This window comes from Bombyx mandarina, chromosome 15 (assembly GCF_030267445.1).
Source record: "Bombyx mandarina strain Sakado chromosome 15, ASM3026744v2".
NCBI classification, from domain to species: domain Eukaryota; kingdom Metazoa; phylum Arthropoda; class Insecta; order Lepidoptera; family Bombycidae; genus Bombyx; species Bombyx mandarina.
In genome coordinates this window covers 15999873-16023756 of record NC_143221.1, presented here as the reverse complement: position 1 = coordinate 16023756, position 23884 = coordinate 15999873, and the positions used below count along the sequence as shown (strand labels likewise).

Sequence of the window (23884 nt, the reverse complement as noted above, 5' to 3'; positions counted from 1 at the left end):
GATAATCAGTGAAGGGGAATCGTTGGTATCGTGTGTGAGCAGTACTCACGGTGGTCTTGTCCCGGGGCGGCTCGGGTTGCCTGGAGGGCAGCTCGTTGACGACCCTCCAGAGGCGCTTCCGGGCGTCCGGGGACAGACGGCCGGAGCCGGGCCGCAGCGCCGCGCCGAACGCGCTGTCCGGGGTCGACGTGTTCCTCTCGACTGTATTGTCAACAACATAAAGTTTAATTTTCTATAATTTTTTTTTTTTTTTTTTTTTTTATTGCGTAGATGGGTGGACGAGCTCACAGCCCACCTGATGTTAAGTGGTTACTGGAGCCCATAGACATCTACAACGTAGATGCGCCACCCACCTTGAGATACAAGTTCTAAAATCTCAGTATAGTTACAACGGCTACCCCACCCTTCAAACCGAAACGCATTACTGCTTCACGGCAGAAATAAGCAGGGCGGTGGTACCTATCCGCGCGGACTCACAAGAGGTCCTACCACCAGTAATTACGCAAATTATAATTTTGCGGGTTTGATTTTTATTACACGATGTTATTCCTTCACCGTGGAAGTCAATCGTGAACATTTGTTGAGTACATATTTCATTAGAAAAATTGGTACCCGCCTGCGGGATTCGAACACCGGTGCATCGCTTCAACACGAATACACCGGACGTCTTATCCTTTAGGCCACGACGACTTATAAAAAAAATTATTGCTTAGATGAGTGGATGATCTCACAGCCCACCTGGTGTTAAATGATTGTTGGAGCCCATAGACATCTACAGCGTAAATGCGCCACCCACCTTGAGATATAAGCTCTAAGGTCTCAAGTATAGTTACAACGGCTGCCCCACCCTTCAAACCGAAACGCATTACTGCTTCACGGCAGAAATAGACAGGGTGGTGGTACCTACCCGTGCGGACTCACCAGAGGTCCTACCACCAGTAAATTTTCTGTATTTTACGAACTGTACAATAAAACATCCAACGCGACCAGGAAAACTGGATTTGATGAATGAATAAAACTACCCACATAAAAGCTACTACTACTACTAAAATGTACTAGTAGTACTAGTACTAAAATGTACTACTAGACTTTGATTCATTTTCCAATGAACACGATTCCTTTACTCAAAGCTGTGATTTGGCTGTGAAGACGTATAGGTACATCTCCGATACGGGTCGTTGTAGCCAGCTTTATGTTTAAAGAATCTTGAATAATCATAATAATAGATTTAGCATGTAGGACAAAAAAGTAATAAAAGATATGGAAGACTAACAGGGGTCGATGGGTGTCCGCAGCGGGTCCGCGGCCGGCTCCCCGCGGCGCAGCTCCCGCACGCGACTCCGCCCCCCAGTCGACGCCGGGCTGCGGCACTCCTCTGCACCACAACCACAATTACCACACGTTCACGTCATTACAGATCCTCCCGATCCACAGTGCTTTTAGGTACCACAAGCATCGGTCACCGTCCTCGCCGAACGAAGGGCTCAACGAGTAAATTAACCCACAGACACAGCCCACTGAGTTTCTCGCCGGATCTTCTCAGTGGGTCGCGTTTCCGATCCGGTGGTAGATTCTGCGAAGCACTGCTCTTGCTAGGGTCAGTGTTATCATCACTCCGGTTTGAGGGAAGTGAGCAACAGTAAGCATTTCAAGTTTGATGATGTTGTTAAATAACTCCTTGCCCGACTTATTAACGGTGTGGCGGGAAGCCATCATACACCGCAAGATATTTGACAGATGCCTGAATCTCGCTTACGACATTTTCAAGATAAGCTTGCATATATACAAGTTCCGAACAACAGCATTCGGACCGTCGGTCTACCGAGCAATATCAGCCGCTCGGTGGAAGATCTTCCCTTCGTCGTTAACCCTTCCCAAAACGGCATAAGAGTCATTTCTGTGCTGTCTATAAGAAAGTTAGTATTATACTTGTCGGTAGACTTGCGCAAAACATCACTTCTCAATGTAATGTGATATGACATCACTTTTACAGACAGGTGATATTACTCGAAAATATTACACATCACTCTTAACATTACTCGGTGCGTTCAATAGATACTGTGACGACGAATACATTGTATCTATACACCCGAATCATTACTTAAGTGATGTGTTCATACACATCACTTAGGTAATGTTTCGGATGTGTCATTACAGTAGTGTATTACAATACAAAGTATGAACTTTGTATTGTAATACACTGTTAAATTACTTGACAGAGATTGACTTACTTAATAATATAATAATTTTATTTTTTACTTAATATAATTTATTGCGGGATGAACGGATTTCATATGGCGACTTAGACTGCAAATTGAGCTCGACAATAATGCTAATATACGAGAGCAGTAGATGCATTGTTTCGGCGCGGTCTCCTCAAAGTGCATCCAAAGAGGACTGTACTTTCATTTAGACGCCGTTCTTTCTTTCACTTATTAAACACGCATTAAAACAAATAATAAAACTATTTTCAAACAAGTGCTTAAGTAATTCAAACACAAAAATTAATATGAAATATTACTAAACAATTACGAGCGACTAGCGATTTTACAAAATTTTGCGAATTAAAAATTAAGTAAATACTTGCGGGGAACTACTGGCTGGCCGCATGAAAAATATAAACACAAATACCTATATTAAAATTCAGACGTACCATAGGTATAAAAATGTACCTAGCGGCCAGGGCATACGGTTCAAAATCACTAGGAATAATTCCGTGTCGCTTGCTCATTTATTTTGGTCGATCGGTCTGTCTCGCTCGCTCGGTTCCGTTCGTGTAATATGCAACATTACACGACAAAGAAAGAAACATGTTGGGTGATAGTGTGATGTTTGTTTCCTTCGCGTAATGTGTGATGTTGCATTACATCGTAGAGTAATATTACCGGAGTAATATCACTCGCATTACTTACACATGTCTACTTGTCGGAGACGGTCATTAGTTTGGTAGCTAAACGAAACGCTGCACGATTCCCGAGCACGATTGCGGTATCGTCGCAACTCTGCTAACTTCGTGCTACGACAGAGCCTAGCCGATGGAGGCGTGTAGACGCCATTACACATTTACCAACCAGCCTTCTTGAAGACCGCTTCCTCCGTCCTAAGAACTGTCATTCGTTTGCGAACGTCAAGAAAAGATTTCTAAATTGTTCTAAGACCGCAAACCTTATTGGTGTACTCAATATTTCTCTTAGCTCGATCTCCCTATTCGTCCCTACGATGTCTGACGATGGTGTTTTGTGGTTTCTCTGACATACTATACAAGAGAGGTCAAATCAGCCGCCACATTGTTATGAACACTGTCATTGATGGCTACAGCACGTACCGTCCCCAGCGGCGTCGTTTGGTTGTTGTTTGGGGGTGTCCTGCGAGTCCCCCCCCAGGAGTCCCTGCCGCGCCATCGCTATGTAGCGGCTCGCGGGGGACATCGCATCCACGTTGTCTGCAAAAAAGTTATTATATGTACGGTGAACAAAACAAAACCGATACTTAACATAAGTGGTTTTGTTTATTATTTATTGCCGTATAGGCAGACAAGCATACGGCCCACCTGATGGTGAGTGGTTACTGTCACTCGTGGACATCAGCAATGCCAGGGGCAGAGCCAAGCCGCTGCCTACCGTTAAAATTTTATGTTATTGATTTTATAAAAATTATGCAAATTTTTTTGTTTTTAATAGAAACTTTTCGGTATCCTAATATACTCCATAGTTCAGTTCAACCTTGAAATCTTGCTGTTTAGTTTGAAGCGTTTTGCCATAAAAAAAATTTTGTGTTGCGTATGTGAGAGTACGAGCTCACGGCGGGTCTGATGTTGCGCGGTTATCGGAGCTCGTGGACATCACTACATGAATGCCTCACCCGTCTACCCGTCTGTTTTTTTTTATTGCTTCGGTGGGTGAACGAGCTCACAGACCACCTGGTGTTAAGTGGTTACCGGAGCGCATCTACAACGTAAATGCCGGCATTCCCCACCCATCTTGAGACATGAATTCTAAACCTCAGTCTTTGCAGTACAACGGCTGCCCCACCCTTCAAGCTGAAACGCAATACTACTTCACGGCAGAAATAGGCGGGGCGGTGGTACCTACGCGTGCGAAGTCACAAGAGGTCCTACCACCAGTAATTACGCAAACTATAATTTTGCGGGTTTGATTTTTATTACACTATGTTATTCCTTCACCGTGGTAGTTAATCGTGATCATTTGTTAAGTACGTATTTCATTAGAAAAACTGGTACCCGCCTGCGGGATTCGAACACCGGTCGCATCGCTACGTACGAATGCGCCGGACGTCTTATCCTTTAGGCCACGACGACTTCAGTTTCAATAGTACTGTAACTAGTCAGGTCATAAGTATTGTCACACAGTAAAAACTTTTCTTTTAGAATGCTGGCCACAAAAAAAAATATTGAATTCGATTTTCGTATTGTTCATGAAAATAAAAATATATACTTTTAGAATTTTACTCATTTTTAAATATGGAGTGGACGCTTAAAGAAGACCGTGTTGCAGTTATTGCGTTGCATCGTTGCGGTTACGCGCCAATTCAAATTTTTAACATACTGAAAAATTTGAATATAACCAAAAGATTCGTTTATCGTACCATCAACCGATACAATGAAGACTCTATAGTCGGATTTTTAATTAGACGAAGCCAGCTGACAGTAGCTAATGTCACTTTGTGAAATAATGTTGCTATATTTAAAGTAATAGTGATGCGTTCAGTTCTCGTTCAATCACATAAATGAACAATGAGTGTGAAGAGTTACTCATTAATTTCAAACTATAAAAGAATATTATTTATATTTTACAATAAAATTGTATTAAAGTGATCCAATATAATAATATGTTACTAGTAGTATGTAACTACAATCAGTTTTTTTTATTTTCATTACCTATGTACCTATAATTGTTATATTTTATACATCTATAGTTTCAACTATATGATGCATTGGAAATAGGACAGTCTTACAAGCTTCCTCGCAATGTTTTTCTTAATGTTTAAAACACTCGGTATTCAGTACAGGTAGATACCATAGGAACATAATGTTTCGTCGAAAACTCGTTGGTATGTACAAAGCACGGCTAAAATTCGAACCCCGTGCCCGATATCGGCAGTTCGGCACACTAACTATTCACTAGACAATCGAGGCAATTTCATTAATTCAGGAGTTTTTTCAATCGTTCACTTTGTCACAACACTATTTTTATTTCATCAAAAACTGACAACACAGTAAACGTCAGTTTACTTCGTCTAATAAAAAATCCGACTATAGTGTAGATGACAGGTCAAGAAGTGGTCGCCCTCGGTCTGTTAGGACTCCAGCAGTGATAAAAGCTGTGAAGGCGCGAATTCAAAGAAATCCCAAACGTAAGCAGAAACTGTTGGCCCTTCAGATGGGGTTAAGCAGAACCACGGTGAAAAGGGTGTTAAATGAAGACTTAGGGCTTCGGGCATATCGAAGAAAAACAGGACATCGTGTGAATGCTCGTCTAATGGACCTGAGACTGAAGAGATGCCGCGCTTTGTTGAAGCGGTACGCGGGAAAAAAATATCGAGAAACTCTTTTTTCGGATGAAAAAATTTTTACCATAGAAGAGAGCTACAACAAAGAAAATGATAAGGTGTACGCACACAGTAGTGAAGAAGCGAGCAACCGTATTCCGCGTGTCCAACGAGGTCATTTTCCATCCTCGCTCATGGTATGGTTGGGAGTTTCTTATTGGGGCTTAACAGAGGTACATTTTTGTGAGAAAGGTGTAAAAACGAATGCAGTTGTGTATCAAAATACAGTCCTGACGAACCTTGTGGAACCTGTTTCTCATACCATGTTCAATAACAGGCACTGGGTATTCCAACAAGATTCGGCGCCAGCTCATAGAGCGAAGAGCACACAAGACTGGCTGGCGGCGCGTGAAATCGACTTCATCCGGCACGAAGACTGGCCCTTCTCCAGTCCAGATTTGAATCCGTTAGATTACAAGATATGGCAACACTTGGAGGAAAAGGCGTGCTCAAAGCCTCATCCCAATTTGGAGTCACTCAAGACATCCTTGATTGAGGCAGCCGCCGATATTGACATGGACCTCGTTCGTGCTGCGACAGACGACTGGCCGCGCAGATTGAAGGCCTGTATTCAAAATCACGGAGGTCGGTTGAATAAACTTTAGTGTCATAAGAATCTATGTTTTGTTAAGTTCATTTTGGTATATGAATGGTTACATAATGAATAAACTTGTTTCAATTATTTTACATTAAACATGTGACAGAATTTATGACCTGACTAGGTATAACGGTTGATCGGATGGTGTGGTACCTTGTTTAGCCGGAGTCTGTTCTCTACTGGCGGCGGGGGCGGGGGTGGGCGCGGCGGGGCTGCGGGGAGGGAGCATGGCGTTCTCCTTCTCCATCACTGTCGTATCTTCTTTATTTTCTTTTTCGTCCTGAATACGTTCCGGCGTTGAGGGAGCTGAAACACGAAATTATGTCATGTTTATTTCTTCCTGAAGACAACATGACTGATTCTGATTAATATAACTTGTTGAGAATTACTTGCTTGTTCGTATGAAATTCACTCTCGGAGAAGTGGTATAAAATATATTACTAAGTAAAATAGTATCATCATTATCCTGTATCCTGTCCTTCTCCCAGTCACCTGGGGCCGGCGCAACCTGTGTCCTCCTTCCATACTCCTCTATCATACCATTTCTTCGCTCACTTCCCTCTTACACATATCGTCTTTCACGCAATTCATCCATTTTTTCTTAGGTCTACCTCTTCCTCTATATCCTTCCACATTCATAGTTAACACTCTTTTACCGACCACTTTCATTTCTCATCACATGTCCATACCATCCCAAACGCGCACTTATCAACTTCACTGTCACACATGCCACTTTCAGACTTCCTCTAACATACATGTAACCCTAATGTTTAAATTAAAAAAAATTAACATTAATTAATATACAAATCGTAGTATCGTGTGAGTCCGTGCGAGTAGGTAGCAGGGTAGGTAGGTAGCGAAAAGGATATTTAAGTGTAATAATGTACCGACCAGACTGCACCATTAGGCCATACCCTGAGTCTCGCCGACGAGGTGTCCCGTCTCGCTGACCCGGCGTCCCTCGGCCGCGCAGGTCAGCAGCCAAGAAGCCTTCACAGCCGGCAGACCCCATTTAAGGGCCCCGGCATACTTGTCCCCCGAAGGCGAGGGGCATATGAGATGCGTCGAGGCCAGGGCGTTGGCGGTGTTCCGTCGACAGAAACGTAGTTGAGTACTGTTCACATTCACAATCGTAGTTTTGAAAATATCGATATTAGCTCGGATCGATTAATCGACTCGAATAGCACACGATCGATTAAACTATTCATGGATTATGTCCTCTTGTTTTTTATTAACGAATTCTCAATTAGGATACTAATAAATACGGAGTTTCAAATATAATTATTACTCGATTTTATATTTATAACTGAATTCCTCCTCAAAATAAAAACCAAATATCTAATAATAATAATAATAACAGTTCATAAACAACAATCGTATTCGTTCACATTTCTTATTTCGAATTCTACTCGATTGTAATGATCGATTTATAATAGCGTCGAATGTTCTAGCACTAGTAGTGCTGCACAACTGACATCTCAGATTTAAGTACCGTATGTCAAATGCGATTTGTATTTCGAATGTGGATTAACGACAACTAAAAACTTACGTAGCTCCCAGTAATTTGGCCAGCTCGTCCAAGAACGCCCTTTCGACGCCGCTGTACGTACTGAGGCTCGCGACCACTCCCTTCAGGGGCGGCTCTGGGCTCGGCTTGACGCGGACGGGCCGGTGGTAGTATTGCAGGGGAACCAACTCTTGTTGAGACAGACAGTCTTTCTGGAATACGGAAAAACTTCGGGGTGTATTAATGATACGCAGATATTTCTCACCTTGAGATATAAGTTCTAAGGTCTCAAGTATAGTTCAACGGCTGCCCCACCCTTCAAACCGAAACGCATTACTGCTTCACGGCAGAAATAGGCAGGGTGGTGGTACCCTACTCGTGCGGACTCACAAGAGGTCCTACCACCCATAATTAGGGGTCGCTGCTAGTTTCTGTTGTGGAAGACCTGGTCGTGTCCTATTCGCCAAACAAGAGAGGCAACAATGACCACCCAGTCGATATTGAGCGCATTTTTCAACAATCCATTTGTTAGCTTGAGAGTTCTGAGCAACTTTGGGTAATACTTTAAAATAACGAATAATTCGTATTGTATCTTCAGAACCATCTGGCATCTCATCATCAGTAATGGCTATACAGAGCTATGTATATTTAGAGCGGCCTGTGCTTATGACTGAGTAGTATATAGAGGTGTTTGCTCACGATCCAGAAGGCGGTGACGGGCTCGGCGGCGGCGGAGAGGCGCTCGGCGGGGTCGAAGTCGAGCGGCAGCAGCACGTGCGAGCCCCCCGCGCCCCCCGCGCACAGCGCGCCCCCCGCCGCGCCCAGCTCCGCCGCCAGCTCGCACACCGCCTCCTCGTTCAGCGCCTGCACCTCCAGCCGCAGACCTGCACGACGTTAACATTATCCTTCACCGTCTTAGGGATAAACTCTACAGAATTTTACCACAATTTAATTTTGATTTTTGTTTTGTTGGAACGAAATTCGAATTTAGACCGAATTTAGACCTTAACCCCATATTAATAAGAATTAAGTTTGTAAATAAACATACTACAACATATAAATATTTCTTTGGAACGAAGTTCGATCACGATCAATTACGATGCGGAGGGGCACCCTAACCAGGAAAAACGTCCGTAGTGTAAGATTTTTATTAATAATGCACACAGTGTACAACTGAACTTTGTTATAACGTATAAAAAATTACTTATTTTTATTATATATTTTTTATAAATCATTGTGAATAAAATAAAGTTGATAACTTTCTAAAGTTTTTTTTTTAACAATAAAAAATCATAATAAAAAATGTATACCCGAATAATTATTTTCTTAATACCTCGAATAGAACTTAAAATTAATATTTTTATAATAAGGAACTTCATTCCTATCCGGTGTCCCACGACACCACACATCTTTTTTTTCATATTTTTATACTAGATTGTACCACGTTCTAAGTCAATACACACGTAGAGGGCTAGCTTCATTCCCGCAATGAACCAAAGAGAAACGGAGGTGACTGAAAATCAGCGCTGTTTGATCATCGACTTTGCATTTGCTGAGACACCTTCTTATGCCTTTTTCTTTTTTTCTTTTCTTTTATTTATATTTTATTTTATTTAGTATGAAAGGCAAAAATGAGTTTATTATTATTATTATATTAAATTAAATTAAAGATTTGTTTGTTTGTTTGTGCATAATAGGCTCCGAAACTACTGGACCGATTTGAAAAAGTCTTTTTCCATTAGAAGCCGACATTGTCCCTGATGAACATAGGCTACTTTTTTTAATTTTTTTTTAATATTTTTTTTTGGTTTCATGTGTGTTTTAATGTTTCCGAAGCGAAGCGAGGGCGGATCGCTAGTTATTATATTATTTAGAATGTTTTTACTATAATATCCGACTGTCTGTAATTATTATGACAATATCGTATGATGACAGTACATTTGTGCCGGGTGTAGGACATGCGTATTGAGTTTAGAAGGTAAGGGTGCGAGAACATTGCTCGTCTACAGATTAATCTCATGGGAATGGTAATGGGAATGGTAATAAAAAGATAAAGCGTACCCGCGAATATCTGTTCTACTTCCTCTGTCGGTTCGTCTCCAAAGTCCTCAGTGACGTCCGGTTGATGCTGGTGCGTGGAGTTCGGCCGGTCCGTTTCTGAAGTCTTCTCTTTCGAAAGGTCCGGGACGATATCTGCTTCTGTGGAAATAGTTCAATATTTGGTAAAAAAAAACCTTCTTCCGCATACAATCTGCGTCATTTTTTTATTGCGTAATTAGACGGACGACCTTACGACCCACCCTTCTGGCGTTAAGTGGTTACCTTAACCCTTAGACAATAACGACGTGAGCGCCACCCCCCCCCCTCCATCTTGAGAAATAAAATAAAGGTGGTCAACAATGCAGATGATTAACGAAAACTGACTTTAAATCTTCGGGAATAAGTTAATTGTCACTATCTATATTGAACGGTGACGTCAATGTTTATATTGACCGTACAACTTTAGACCAAGGGGCCTTTAGGACAAACAGCTATATTCCAAAACATTATCGGCCATATTTTTACTATTTCAATTAATTATTTTTAATAATAAATAGAGATCCATAATACAAAAAATCCATAATTTTTAGTCTATATGACATCTTTGAAATTAAAAATTGTTTAAAGGAGGAATACATCGGATCGTGTGCAAGCTTCTTAAAAAAAGCTCCCCACATCAATGTACACCGTAGCGCTTTATCCCTTGCGTCTATTAATTGTTTTAAAAGGTCTTCTAGAGTGTGCAGTGCGGAAAGCACACTAAGCTCCTATTATTCCTATAATCTTTCTCATTTTTTGATAGATAATATTGAACTTTATTCCTACGACTTACGGCTCAAATATTGATTGACGAGTTCATCTTGATGTTCTTCGACTTGCAGGACGGGTTCTGGAGGCGGAAGGTCTAGCGGCCGCCGCAGCAGCTGGAGGTTGCGGATGCTCATGGGCGAGGACACCTCCAGTTTCTGTTTCTTTGTACTTTTTGCTGGGGTCTTAGGATTCGGGTCCATTAGGTACTGCAGAATACGGACAGGGTGCGGTCAGCACGTGCCGGTGACACGCACGACACAGGCAAGTCAGGGCACGTGCAATACTATTGTATTTTCAGGTTTTGCGGGTTTTTGAGTGGTGACGGTTGTGGTATTACAGCTTTACTACTAGCATCAGCTAAAATTATTAAGCACAAATAACTCAATACACGCTAAAGAACTGTAGTTACTGACAATGAAAATATTAATACTGGGTGTTAGGAGACCGCTTCCGAAAACGAAGGCAGATGATAGTACTAAGGACACCTTTGATGACGGGACGAAAAAAAAACGAGCGTGATTTAAAAAACAAAAAAAATTCAGCGTTTTATTAGCATTATTTACGTTCCATCATGTACAGCTAAATGAAATCTTAGTTTCATAAAAAATACATTACTTTACTTAAAAAAAAACTAGCAATGAAACACAAAATCAAAAACAGCTGATGCTCAGATGATCGAACGTCCGGGCGCATCGCGGATACCGCGCTCCGCAAAATTTACAACTTTGTAGGTACAAAAATTTCGTTTTCCGAAGCTGTCTCCCTAGTATTTATTACACTCAAATTTGACCTGCATCACGCCCAAAGAAATAGTGTCGAAAGCGACGTTACCTGCGCCTCGTCGAGCGCTCGACCCTGCGCGACGCTGTGCAGCAGCCAGCGCGCCGACAGCACGGGCACGCCGGGCAGCGCGCGCGCCGCCGCCGCCGCCGAGCCGCGCGCGCCGCACACCGCGTGCGTCACGCGCCCGTGCGCCGCCTCGTAGCGCACGCCGCCGCACCGCGACACGCACGCCGCCGCGCGCTCGCGGGTGCGCCCCTCCAGCCCCACCAGCCAGATCTACAACACCACTGTTCGATAACTAATGACGACCTACGAGACCTCAACTTTACCAACCTTTACTGTCTTGAAAATTACTAATACGCAAAAGCATTTTAAAATTCGGTTTTTTTTTTTGGATCGAAGTTCCTTATAGGTCGGAGGGGTACCCTAACCGGGAAAAAACGTCCGTAACGTAAGATTTTTATTATTTATGTATAGTCTTAGTATGATGGCTATAGTGTCTAATGTATAGTCTACGTGATGACGGTTATTATTATTCATATAAGTAGCTGTTTCTTTGTATAATATTATTATATATATTTTTATTAATCATTATGAATAAAACAAAGTTGATAACTTTGTAAAGTAGTTTTTTTTTTTAATAAAAAAATCATAATAAAAAAGTTATACCCGAATAATTATTTTCTTTGTGTACATTGCACCTTCTGACGGTCGCTGACCTATCGCGGACAGGAGAGGATAGAGAGGTCGCTGACGGAGCTTATAGGAAACAATATTGTTACGCCGGTAAGGACAACGCCGTCTATCGTCGAATAGTAGAAACAAATATCAAAAGGACTAGTAAAATCGAGTTTTCGAGAAGTACAACGCCATTTATGGTCAAATAGCGGAAACACATATCGAAACTACTCGACTTGTCGGAAATGTTCTCGATAATTCTAGAGATGTCGTATCCACCATAAAAGCGTTGCAGAGATGACACGGATCTACTCGAAACGAAACAACGAACAGATCACCTGAAGCGAAGCGGAAGAAGTGAATTACGAAGTGCAAAGTGCTCTTTAAGTGTTTTAAATGTTAAATAAAGTTTTACTCATCCCGAGCCACAGCGCGTAATATTAGCAACAATACAAACTCACACAAAAACCGTCGAAGATGGGTCCCGCCTTCTTTATGGTATTCATGTCCAAATTGTCAAATTCCGCTTGTAGCTCCTTATCTATGGACGTGTCAGACGATATTGCATCTTGGGATAGCTGTACAAAATAATTTTATTGTAATTAAATCAGTTTCATGAGGGTCTGAGGATGACTAGTATAATTAATTGGACCAAAATCCATCTTCACATGAGGTTTGGAAGATGTCCTTAGTGGTCTGCAGAATCTTGGCTGCACTCCCGACACTGTCAGTCTCCACTAGCAAGGACCATCTCCTATTAGGCGAGCCATTGGCAAATCTGTCTCTTTTAAAAAGGCAGAAAATTTGGTAGAAAGCGTAAAAAAAAAAAAAAAAAAATGTGTGCAATTCACACGTGGTAGAAGTGAAACCTTCCAAAATTAAAATACAATTATCCTAAACGTCTTAAGTATATGTAAAATTTTGTCATTAGTAAATAATTGTAAGGTAGCGCCCTCTGTGAATTGACATTTTAATTTCACGTATAATCCTAAATTAAAATTCACTACAAGAGCTTTCATACACACGTTAGTATTAAAAAATCTCACAGATGGCGCTGTATTAAATAGTATGTATATTTCTGTCTCATTCTTTGCTGGCTTCATCCTACACATTTTTGTATTTGTGTCTCTTACCTGTCGTTTTTTCTGTTGCATCCGGTTTGAAATCACAACGATTCTAAAGAAGTTTTCACTTCAAAATTCTTTCTACTATCAAAAATAATTTTAAAATTTTATTCCTGAAATTTTCATGATATGTGTTTAAAATTAAAACTCACTTTCATTTTGGCCGATACAGTTGATACGTCCACCGATCTAGTTTCGTCAACGAAATTACTCGGCGGTCTTACGTTTGTTATCCTTGAGAAATTCAAACCTAAAATTATTCAGATTGTTAATTTTTTTTTATAGTTACATGCCAGACTGTGATGTTCTCGCTCACTAAGAAATGATAAAACTGTTATAAACTATGAAACAATCTTGCTTAAATTCAATTATTCAATCTGTTTTCTTCACTAACATTTCATACTTTGAATGTCATATAATGAATGAATGAATAAACCATTTTTAATAAAATAAAAAACAATATAGAAAAAAGTTTCTATCAGATACACCTTTTAGCTTTTTTTTTCCTACCTATGCTGATAGCCTTGAGAGGCTATTTCAGTTTACCCTAGCGTGTGCAGGTGAGCTCACGGGGCTCAAACCGGAGAATTGCTAACACTGATCCTAGCAAGAGCAGTGCTTCGCAGAATCTACCACCGAGTCGGAAGCGCGACCCACTGAGAAGATCCGGCGAGAAACTCAGTGGGCTGTGTCTGTGGGTTAATTCGCTCGTCGAGCCCTTCGCCGCAAGCGACGGGTTCGACGAGGACGGTGACCGGTGCTTGTAGTGCCTAAAAGCACCCTTTTTAGCAGTTAATGTTCAGTAACTACTTTAAAAGTTATTTTATAATAATTATACATACTCATGTCAGGCAGTCGGTGTTCGGCCAGTGGAGACGACGTGGAAGCCGCAGTGATCTTGTACTTGAGTACGGGAAGGGCAACACCCCGTGCTGCAGATTCCTTCACCCACGATGGAAGGACACAAGCTTTGCCATATTCTAGGGCCGCTTTGTACTTTTCACTGCCAGCGCCGTCTCTGAAAATAAAATAATCAAGATATCTAAACAGTTTGCTTAAATGTATCTAATTTAATGGTCATTGAACTCATTAAAATAGAAACACATACCCTTCAAATTGAATTAAAACAAAAAATACAGATCCAATGTTACAATCTCATTATTTTAAACCAAAACACTATTCAAAACTAAACAAAACCAAAAAACGATGTTTGTGGAGAATACGACGAAAGGAAGATCTACCATCGAACGGTTATTGCTCGGTAGAGCGACAATCCGAATGTTGTTGTTCGGAACCTGTATATATATTTTTTTTATTGCTTAGATGGATGGACGAGCTCACAGCCCACCTGGTGTTAAGTGGTTACTGGGGCCCATAGACATCTACAACGTAAATGCGCCAACCACCTCGAGATATAAGTTCTAAGGTCTCAGTATAGTTACAACGGCTACCCCACCCTTCGAACCGAAACGCATTACTGCTTCACGGCGGAAATAGGTAGGGTGGTGGTACCTACCTGTGCGGGCTCACAAGAGGTCCTACCACCAGTGATTACGCAAATTACAATTTTGGGGGTTTGGTTTTTATTACACGATGTTATTCCTTCACCGTGGAGGTCAATCGTGAACATTTGTTGAGTACTTGTATATATGCAAGCTTGTCTAAGCGAGATTTAGGCATTTGTCAAATATCTTGTGTTATATGATGATACAGCCACTTTTTTTTTTATTGCCCTTGTAGGCAGACGAGCATACGGCCCACCTGATGGTGAGTGGTTACCGTCGCCCATGGACTTCAGCAATGCCTGGGGCAGAGCCAAGCCGCTGCCTACACATGTTGAATAAAATATTGACTATCCACACCCAAGGAAAAAAATATATACTCACTTCATCAATACAACCACATCAGTGGTCTCACTCTGAAAAACACCAGAGAACATTCCTCCATTCTCATTGACCAGTTTCATTATCATTTGTTTATCTCGTTTAGAGATACCCGATGTTGTGACTTGAAGGTTTGCAAATGCTGGCAACCTGTGAATGTCAAACTCTCCTGATGATCCACTGATGTTCATTCGCTGTGATGCTTCCCAAACTGCCTCAATCCAGGTCTCCGACATAATGGGTATACCTTTTTCTACTGATTTCTGAAATAGATTCATACATAACTCAAATTAATTTATAATAATTCATTTTACAATTTTCGTGATCACAAATACTTTACTTTAAAAAATTGTTTGTTGAAATTTCAACATAGTGTTTACTACATACAAGACTAGAGGTATGTTAAACACATTTTAATTCTTCTAACATATATATTTGAATAAAAGACACACATGATGATTGTAAATGAGGGTAATGAATTAAGTTATCTCAATGTTGCTATAAATATTGAAATTCAAATTCAATTCAATTCAAAATCATTTATTTCAACTTAGATGTCAGTATGACACACTTGTTGAATGTCAAAATACAAATAACAATGTTAACTCTACCACCGGTTCCAAAAAAAGCCACAGTCCTGAGAAGAACCGGCGAAACAAACTCAGCGGGCTTTTTTTTCTTTTTGTTTTTTCTCAAATATTTTCTTTTTTTTAAATAAATAGAAATATTCACAATAAAAGAAAAAACAAGTCTAAAATAATAATAATAATAATAATAATGAAAAATGAAAAGGCCAGGAGCGAGCGCCTCATTCCCACGTAGTGCCATCTAGTAAATAATCCTTAACTTTATAATATGCCTTGTTGCACAAACGTTCCTTAACAGTTTTCTTAAATCTATGAACAGGTAGTAGTTGAACGTTTAGTGGGATCTTGTTGAAAAGCTGTACACCCAGCCCCCTAAAAGAGTTGCTTATTTTCTTAATTCGAGCCGCCGGCAACGCAAGCCTATGTTTGTTCCTAGTGTTCACATTGTGCAAATCGCAGACTCTGGGGAATTCTTCAATGTTTTTACGCACGTACAATAAATTTTCAATAATGTATTGGGACGCTAAAGTTAGAATTTTGATTTCCTTAAACTTGTCCCTCAAGGATTCCCTCGGGTGCATATTATAAATAGCACGAATAGCCCTCTTCTGCAGGATGAAAATCGTTTCGACATCGGCAGCATTGCCCCATAGCAAAATGCCATAGGACATAACACTATGAAAATAACTAAAATAAACCAAGCGTGCCGTATCTTCATTAATATACATTCGTATTTTTTTTACCGCAAACGCTGCAGAACTAAGCCTACTCGCTAACTTGCATATGTGAGGACCCCACTGCAGCTTAGAATCAACTGTTATACCAAGAAAAACTGTCGAATCCACAAGCTCCAGTGTCTCTCCACTTACAGTAATATTAGTGTCAACTTGTCTAACATTAGGTGTGGTAAATTTTATACATTTTGTTTTTTTGTTATTTAATAACAGATTATTAACACTAAACCAATGTACCACGCGCGAGATAGCATCATTCACATCGTCATAATCTTCCAAATGTCGTTTAATTTTAAACAATAATGATGTATCATCAGCGAATAATACGACCTCGTGACGGGTTTCAATAAACTTAGGAAAATCATTGATATATACAAGAAATAGGAAGGGACCCAATATGGAACCCTGAGGAACACCCATATTAAGTAAGACACCGGAAGATCTCGTTCCTTTAACGTCTACCTTTTGGATTCTTCCGGATAAATAAGATTTAATAAGTTCTAATGAAACGCCCCTAATACCATAATGGTGTAATTTCCTCAACAATGTATTATGCTCAACACAATCAAAAGCTTTAGATAAGTCGCAGAAAACCCCAAGGGCATTATGCGACTCTTCCCAAGCCTGAAAAATATTTTTAATGAGATCTACACCTGCATCAATAGCTGAACGACCTCTAGTGAATCCATATTGTTTGTTATGAAGCAGGTTATTGGAATTGAAGTGGTTCAAAAGTTGTTCCAGAATAATTTTTTCAAAAATTTTACTCAATGTAGGTAGTACTGAAATGGGCCTAAAGTTAGAGGGGTCAAAAGTACTACCAGATTTAAATAACGGTATTATTTTACTATATTTCATTAGATCAGGAAACACACCACCATCAATACAGTCATTAAATATTGTAGCAAGGTAAGGTGCAATTATATCAATAATGGATTTTATAACATTAATTGAAATTCCCCATAAATCACCAGTTTTCTTAATATTAATGAGCTTGAAATTATCAATTATATCCTTTATATCAATATTTGTGAACTTAAAGTTAACACTGCATTTATCAACATGATTTTGCAGTAATGATTCGGCGACGGTAGGAGATGAAATTAAAGATTTTGTGGTAGAAGCTGGGATATCAGCAAAGTAGTGCTCAAAGGCACTGGCCACTTCTTGATGAGAAGTTATTATTCGATTATTGATTTTTAAAGTTAATTCAGCATTGCTGTTTCTGACATTCCCAGTCTCCCTATTAATGATATTCCAAGTCATTTTAATTTTGTCAGGTGCATTTTTTATAAGATTACCTAAGTGCAATGACTTGGCCAATGTACAGACTTTTTTAAACATCTTGGAATATTTAGAGACATACTCATGAAATGACTTATTATGATTATATGATTTTTCATGATAGAGATCGTATAATCTCTGCCTACTTTTGTGAATTCCAACAGTCGCCCATTCATTGAATGATCTTTTATTATGTAAGATCAGAGTTTTAGAAGTAAAGATGGCACTAAATTCAGAACTAATAACATTAAATAAATCCATGTAATGAACATTAGGATCTTCACTATAACAAAATTTTTGCCAAAACTTTACCTCTAAGCTTCTCCAAACGTCTAATATTAATAGGAACAAACGGTAGCTTTCTTGTACTATTAACATCTGAAACAGATTTAATTTTAAAAGATAAGAATTGTCCACTGTGGTCTGAACTTAAATGATTAATAATGCATTTATGTAAAGGTTTTACATTTGTGAAAATATTATCTATACAGGTTGCCGATGTGCTAGTTATTCTTGTGGGCTCTGAAAATAGATTGCTAAGGTTATATGATTTTAACAATGTTCTGAGTCTAATAGTGGCATTTGTATTTTCTAATAAATTTATATTAAAATCACCACAAATAAAAACATGTTTATTAGAAACACAAAGCTTTAATAAAACACGTTCCATTATATTTTCAAAAAAATCATATAACGAATTCGGGGGCCTGTACACACTTACAACAATGAATCGCTCAAGCTCTACACATGCCATTTCAATAATCCGTTCCACAGAGAGGCTCACAATGTCTCTACGTTCCTTACATTTATAATCTTTATTAACAATGATCAGTGAGCCACCTCGTATAGCATTCTCTCTGCAGAAGGAACTTACAACCTGGTGATTTTTAAAATTACAATTTAATTCATATTTTTTAAGCCAATGTTCCGTAACACATAGAACATTGACTTTATTATAATCTAGGAACAAATCAATTTCAAGTTCTTTACCCATCAAACCTTGTAAGTTCTGATGCACCAGGTTGATCACAGTTGTTTTCAAAGAAATATTATTTGTTGATGGGCTGTGTCCAAATAAATCATATTTACTGCAAGAGGTAAACTCTGTTGTCTTAGTAATTAATTTAAAGTACTTGGAACGGATTCCAAATTAATAGATGTCATATTTTTTTTCTGCTCAAAAGAAGCAGTAGGTTGATTAGCCAAATTCATGGCTAGATAAATGTGTAAAAAATAATGTAGCGAGTTTGCTACTTGTCTAAAATCTAAATAGAATTTGTTAGGTTTTGTCATAATAATACATTTATTTTTTATCATGCAATTAATGTCAATAGTATAAAATATATTTTCTGATTTGCATGGTGTCATGACATAATAATTATTAACATTAGAAATTGTCTGCATGAAATCATTAATGCAATGTCTGATTTTATTTTCTGCTGGCATACTCTGAATAAATGGAAATGCAAACATGATGATCTTTTTCACCTGTAGTGTTAATAATTGATTTATTTGATATTTTATATCTCTTATATCTGCATTTCCCCTTCTCCCAATCATTATGATTATTGTTGTGTTAGGGCAATGAGTCACATTTAAAATTTTATTGAGTATGTGGGTACATGAAGCCCCAGGCATACAATAATTTATGACAGATTGTCCCAAACACAGATCATTCAGCGCTACACCCATATTTTTCCCTAGTTCATCACTGAATATTTTAATAATGTTTTTAGTAAGCGCAGGTTTCATTATATTGTTTACAACGGGCTTAGAGGTAGAACTAGAAAATTGATTTTGACTATTGGAACAGTAATAAATAATATAATAATAAATAATACATAGGAACAGGCTTGTGGCTTGTGGAGAGTATTAACCGGTAGGCAGCGGCTTGGCTCTGCCTCTGGCATTGCTGAAGTCCATGGGCGACGGTAACCACTCACCATCAGGTGGGCCGTATGCTCGTCTGCCTACAAGGGCAATAAAAAAAAGAATAAGAATAAAACCTATAACAATGCACTAACTGTTGACATTGTACTGAAAAGGTTTCAATTATATCTATGATTTATAAAAATATTCATAAACTAGCTGACCCGACAGACTTCGTAGTACCTCAATCGATAAATAAAAGACCTAAACTTTTGTATAAAATAAACTTAAAACAAACAAAAGGAATCCATCCGACGGGGGACACATCAAAAGAAAAACAAAATTGTTATTTTTATTTAATTCCAAGCATTTTCATATTTATCTATCTTTTAAACCTTCTCTGGACTTCCACAAATAATTCAAGACCAAAATTAGCCAAATCGGTCTAGCCATTCTCGAGTTTTAGCGAGACTAAAGAACAGCAATTCATTTTTATATACATATATAGATAAAAATTTCATAAATACTATGGTAACATTCTGGTTGATAGAGTAATGACTTATTATATAATTTTATGTACTTACAATATATTTATCAGATAATACAGTGTCAGACACTAAGTGTGTAGAATCATCTGTCAAAACACTATTATAAATGCCACCCATCCAATGTACTTTCTTCTTTATGTTCTCCTAAAATTGAAATGGGATTTTTGTTATTCAATTTGTTTTTGTTACTTTTACCGTTTCAAACATGCATATCTGACTACCAAACTTGGTAAAAATGGAACTCATGGATACAACAATGTGAAAGCCACCATCCAAGTTGACACATGAGGTTGAGTTCTCAATAGCATAGCAATAACAACAGCATTTCACGTGCTCTATTTTAAAACTAGAATAAATTTAAGTTTAAAACCTAAATGGGATATATGGTGATACCATACACCAGTAGACTATACCCTATCACCACTAAATGTACTTTTATGTCTAGTTTTTTTTTTTTTTTTTCAGATCAGTAATTTTTGGTTTATCATAGAAGCAATTGGTGAATGTATGTTGGTTTATTTTCGCTTAAAAAAGAATATAGTTCAAAATAAAGCTCATAAGAATAGATATGAGTATGTGTACAAGGTTTTAAATTTTTCAGTCCAAAGACTATTCAGAAACATTAACTTAATTGTTCTGAGATAAAGTTATTGAAAATTTTTGGTGATTTTTTATTTCAACCAAAATATACTAAAAAGACAGAATTTATTATGCAGAAGAGTTACCAACAGGTCTAATTCAATAGTTTTTCATTAAAATAAATAACTAGGATAAAGGTAAACAAAACTATACCATCACCTTTTTATCCTTGCTTAATCCACTAGCAGTTATGACTAAGCCTCTCATAGCAATTGTATACACCGGTTCAGGGCCAGTGGGTATAGAAATACCTTCTGTGAGACAGCAGGATAGACATCGGGGGCCTACTAGCCTGAAATTAAAATATTTGGAGCCCTTTGTAATTTTTTTTATCATAGTTTATAAGCAAAAATCTTATTAATAAACACTAGCAAGCCAGAGCAAAAATGTAGTAATTTAAATTACTTTAAATGCTCTCCATTAAAGATTTGTTAGTTCATTTTAATTTATGCAACAGAGACACAAAACCTTCAAAAAAGAACATCTTTGCCTAGTCTAAGCTATAAGTATGTATTAAAATGGACTTTAGAGACTAGTGTATGTTCAAATTAAGGGTACAGAAACTGTTGTGAAAAATTTAATTAAATCATCATGAATTTAGTTCATCTGTGTATATTTGTTTGTATTTGTGTTTAATTTAACTTTCACTGCACCTACCTACCATTATTTCTCTACAGCAGATATGGTTAAATGGTAGAGAATACATCAGGCATTAGATCCGCCAATGTATATAATACTTGAAGAGTAATAATTAAAGTAAAAAATTAAAACTTTCTCCACTCCAAAGATACAGATTAATGATATAGATTAATGCGAATTTCGCTATCACAGGATAAGCTCATGGACATCGTATGAAAGACATTTTTGTAAAATTCAAAAATACTTACAAGCACTTAGTAGCCCTCAACTTCTTGTATAATTCACCTTCAAACTGCGCTATGACAAAGACATCCCTCTTCGTGAGACCATCAAATCGATTCCAATTTGTCTCATGCACCCACTGGCCGTGCAGACCACCCCCACTGTGTTGTTCGCAAGCCTGGTTAATTATTATTTAATAATTAATAATAGTTAATTATAACGTCTGATGTATTCTATAATACAATATCACTAGGAAATGGTTTGTCCTCGCGTGAAACCAAGTCATTAACACCATGTTAAGACATTGTTAAAAACTTCCCGACATGAACATCTTCAGTTTACGTACATATAGCTCAGAATAATCGTTAACAGTCTTACATTACATAATACATAATGAAACCACAGAAATAAGAAAAAAATATGATTTTCACGAGAAATTGTTTCTATGTTCACATTTTTTTTGTAAGCTTACAACAAATGCGAGTTGCATATCTTCTGAACAATCATCTTGGCTTTTACAATCTTTCGATATTATAAAAGTCACTTTGATATCATCGGTCATTTTTAATAAATAAAAAATTCAATCATTTAACATTATTGCACGTTGTTTACAAAATGAAATGTTTTTGAATTTAATGAACGAATGACAGATTGTTTTTGTGGCCAATGTGGCCCCACTGCTTGTGTTTTTTTAAGGGATTTTATGACCTGGTAACTAAGACTTTTAAGACATGTCTTATTTTAATTTATATTCCTATTTTTAAGAAAAATGTTAATGGCCGTTTTCCAATTACAGCACAAGAGCGCATTATGCGGCATAATGCTCAACTAAGCTTCACCATTACTTAATGGTAGTTTTCCAATTACAGAGCATAATGCGACGCAGTGACGCACAATGCCGAATTATGCTGAAGCTTAGTTGAGCATTATGCCGCATAATACGCTCTTGTGCTGTAATTGGAAAACGACCATGGAAAACGGCCAATATGGAGTGAAATGAAATGGAGATTTTTTTTTATTGCTTAAATGGATGGATGAGCTCACAGCCCACCTGGTGTTAAGTGGTTACTGGTAAATGCGCCACCCACCTTGAGATATAAGTTCTAAGGTCTCAAGTATAGTTACAACGGCTGCCCCACCCTTCGAACCGAAACGCATTATTGCTTCACGGCGGAAATAGGCGGAGTGGTGGTACCTACCCCTGCGGACTCCCAAGAGGTCCTACCACCAGTGATTACGCAAATTATAATTTTTGCGAGTTTGATATTTATTACACGATATTATTCCTTCACCGTGGAAGTCAATCGTGAGCATTTGTTGAGTACGTATTTCATTAAAAAAATTGGTACCCGCCTGCGGGATTCGTACACCAGTGCATCGCTTTAAATTAATGCACCGGACGTCTTATCTTTTAGGCCAAGACAACTTGTAAAGATCATTAATTTGAGACATTAACCAATTGGGATGAAATGAAATACTGTCACAGTCTTCTAGTTTCAATTTATTTTCTATGGATAAAAGGCACAGACACAAAACACTTCACGTATAAACCTAGAGCTGATCGTATTTTTTAATTTTTTTATTTATTGCACAGATGGGTGGACGAGCTCACGGCCCACCTGGTGTTCAATGGTTACTGGAACCCATAAACATCTAAAGAGCAAATGCCGCCACCCACCTTGAGAGATTACTGCTTCACGGCAGAAATAGGCAGGGTGCTCGTACCTAGCCGTGCGGACTCACAAGATGTCCTACCACCAGTATTCAATATCAGTCACAATATAAATATCGTTTCGTTCATAATGAATTAGATCCGGGCGAGATCCTGGAATTGAGCTTTGAAAATTCTAAAATATTCAAAGTCGTCTGGCACAGGGTGCTTTCGTTTGACGGTTAATTACAGTCATCCGCGGTTGCTACTATAATGCCAGTTTTGGTGTTCTAGCCTAGCCTAGTACTCTTTCCTTCTGGACATCAAAGACAAGATGAAATGAAAACATAAATTATTAAACGGATAATAAGCGATATTTTTTTCTAAAGTTTGGGTCTATTGGAGAAATAGTGTTGAGTAATATATTATTTTATTACAAAAGTAAGTCTTCAAAAGATATTAATTAATAAATGTATTATCTATGGATGGTCCACCATTTGTGGTGGAAAGCGGACTTTTTGGCGGGAACGCGAGGTGTGAAGTTGTGTGATTTGTTTTATTTTGTCTATTTAGTATTTCTTCAAATTTAAATGTGTAATAAGGGTGGTTTATTAACTGTTTAGTATTAGTGAAAGTGTACAAATGTGAGAAAATCAAACAAAGCCGCTGAACGTAACTTCTCGGGATCCTCCAAAAAGTACACTGTAAAAGTTTCAGTAA

General features: G+C 38.4%; 1 protein-coding gene across 1 annotated transcript in view; it reads right to left on the bottom strand.

Moving 5' to 3' along the window:
- The window catches only part of mus101 (mutagen-sensitive 101), a 29249-nt gene extending 7067 nt beyond the window's left edge, over nt 1-22182 (bottom strand). Inside the window, exons 1-18 of the mRNA XM_089732787.1 lie at nt 21986-22182; nt 21540-21691; nt 20812-20944; nt 20050-20157; nt 14995-15254; nt 13951-14126; nt 13261-13358; nt 12446-12562; nt 11355-11582; nt 10546-10729; nt 9735-9872; nt 8373-8557; nt 7716-7885; nt 7081-7280; nt 6320-6472; nt 3326-3442; nt 1274-1375; nt 50-201 (exon numbers count right to left, since the gene is read on the bottom strand). Coding sequence (XP_089588913.1) covers nt 50-201; nt 1274-1375; nt 3326-3442; nt 6320-6472; nt 7081-7280; nt 7716-7885; nt 8373-8557; nt 9735-9872; nt 10546-10729; nt 11355-11582; nt 12446-12562; nt 13261-13358; nt 13951-14126; nt 14995-15254; nt 20050-20157; nt 20812-20944; nt 21540-21691; nt 21986-22075 — 2763 coding nt within the window. The 5' untranslated portion in view covers nt 22076-22182. The remainder of the gene's footprint in view (nt 1-49; nt 202-1273; nt 1376-3325; nt 3443-6319; nt 6473-7080; nt 7281-7715; nt 7886-8372; nt 8558-9734; nt 9873-10545; nt 10730-11354; nt 11583-12445; nt 12563-13260; nt 13359-13950; nt 14127-14994; nt 15255-20049; nt 20158-20811; nt 20945-21539; nt 21692-21985) is intronic.
- Nucleotides 22183-23884: the final 1702 nt, after the last annotated feature.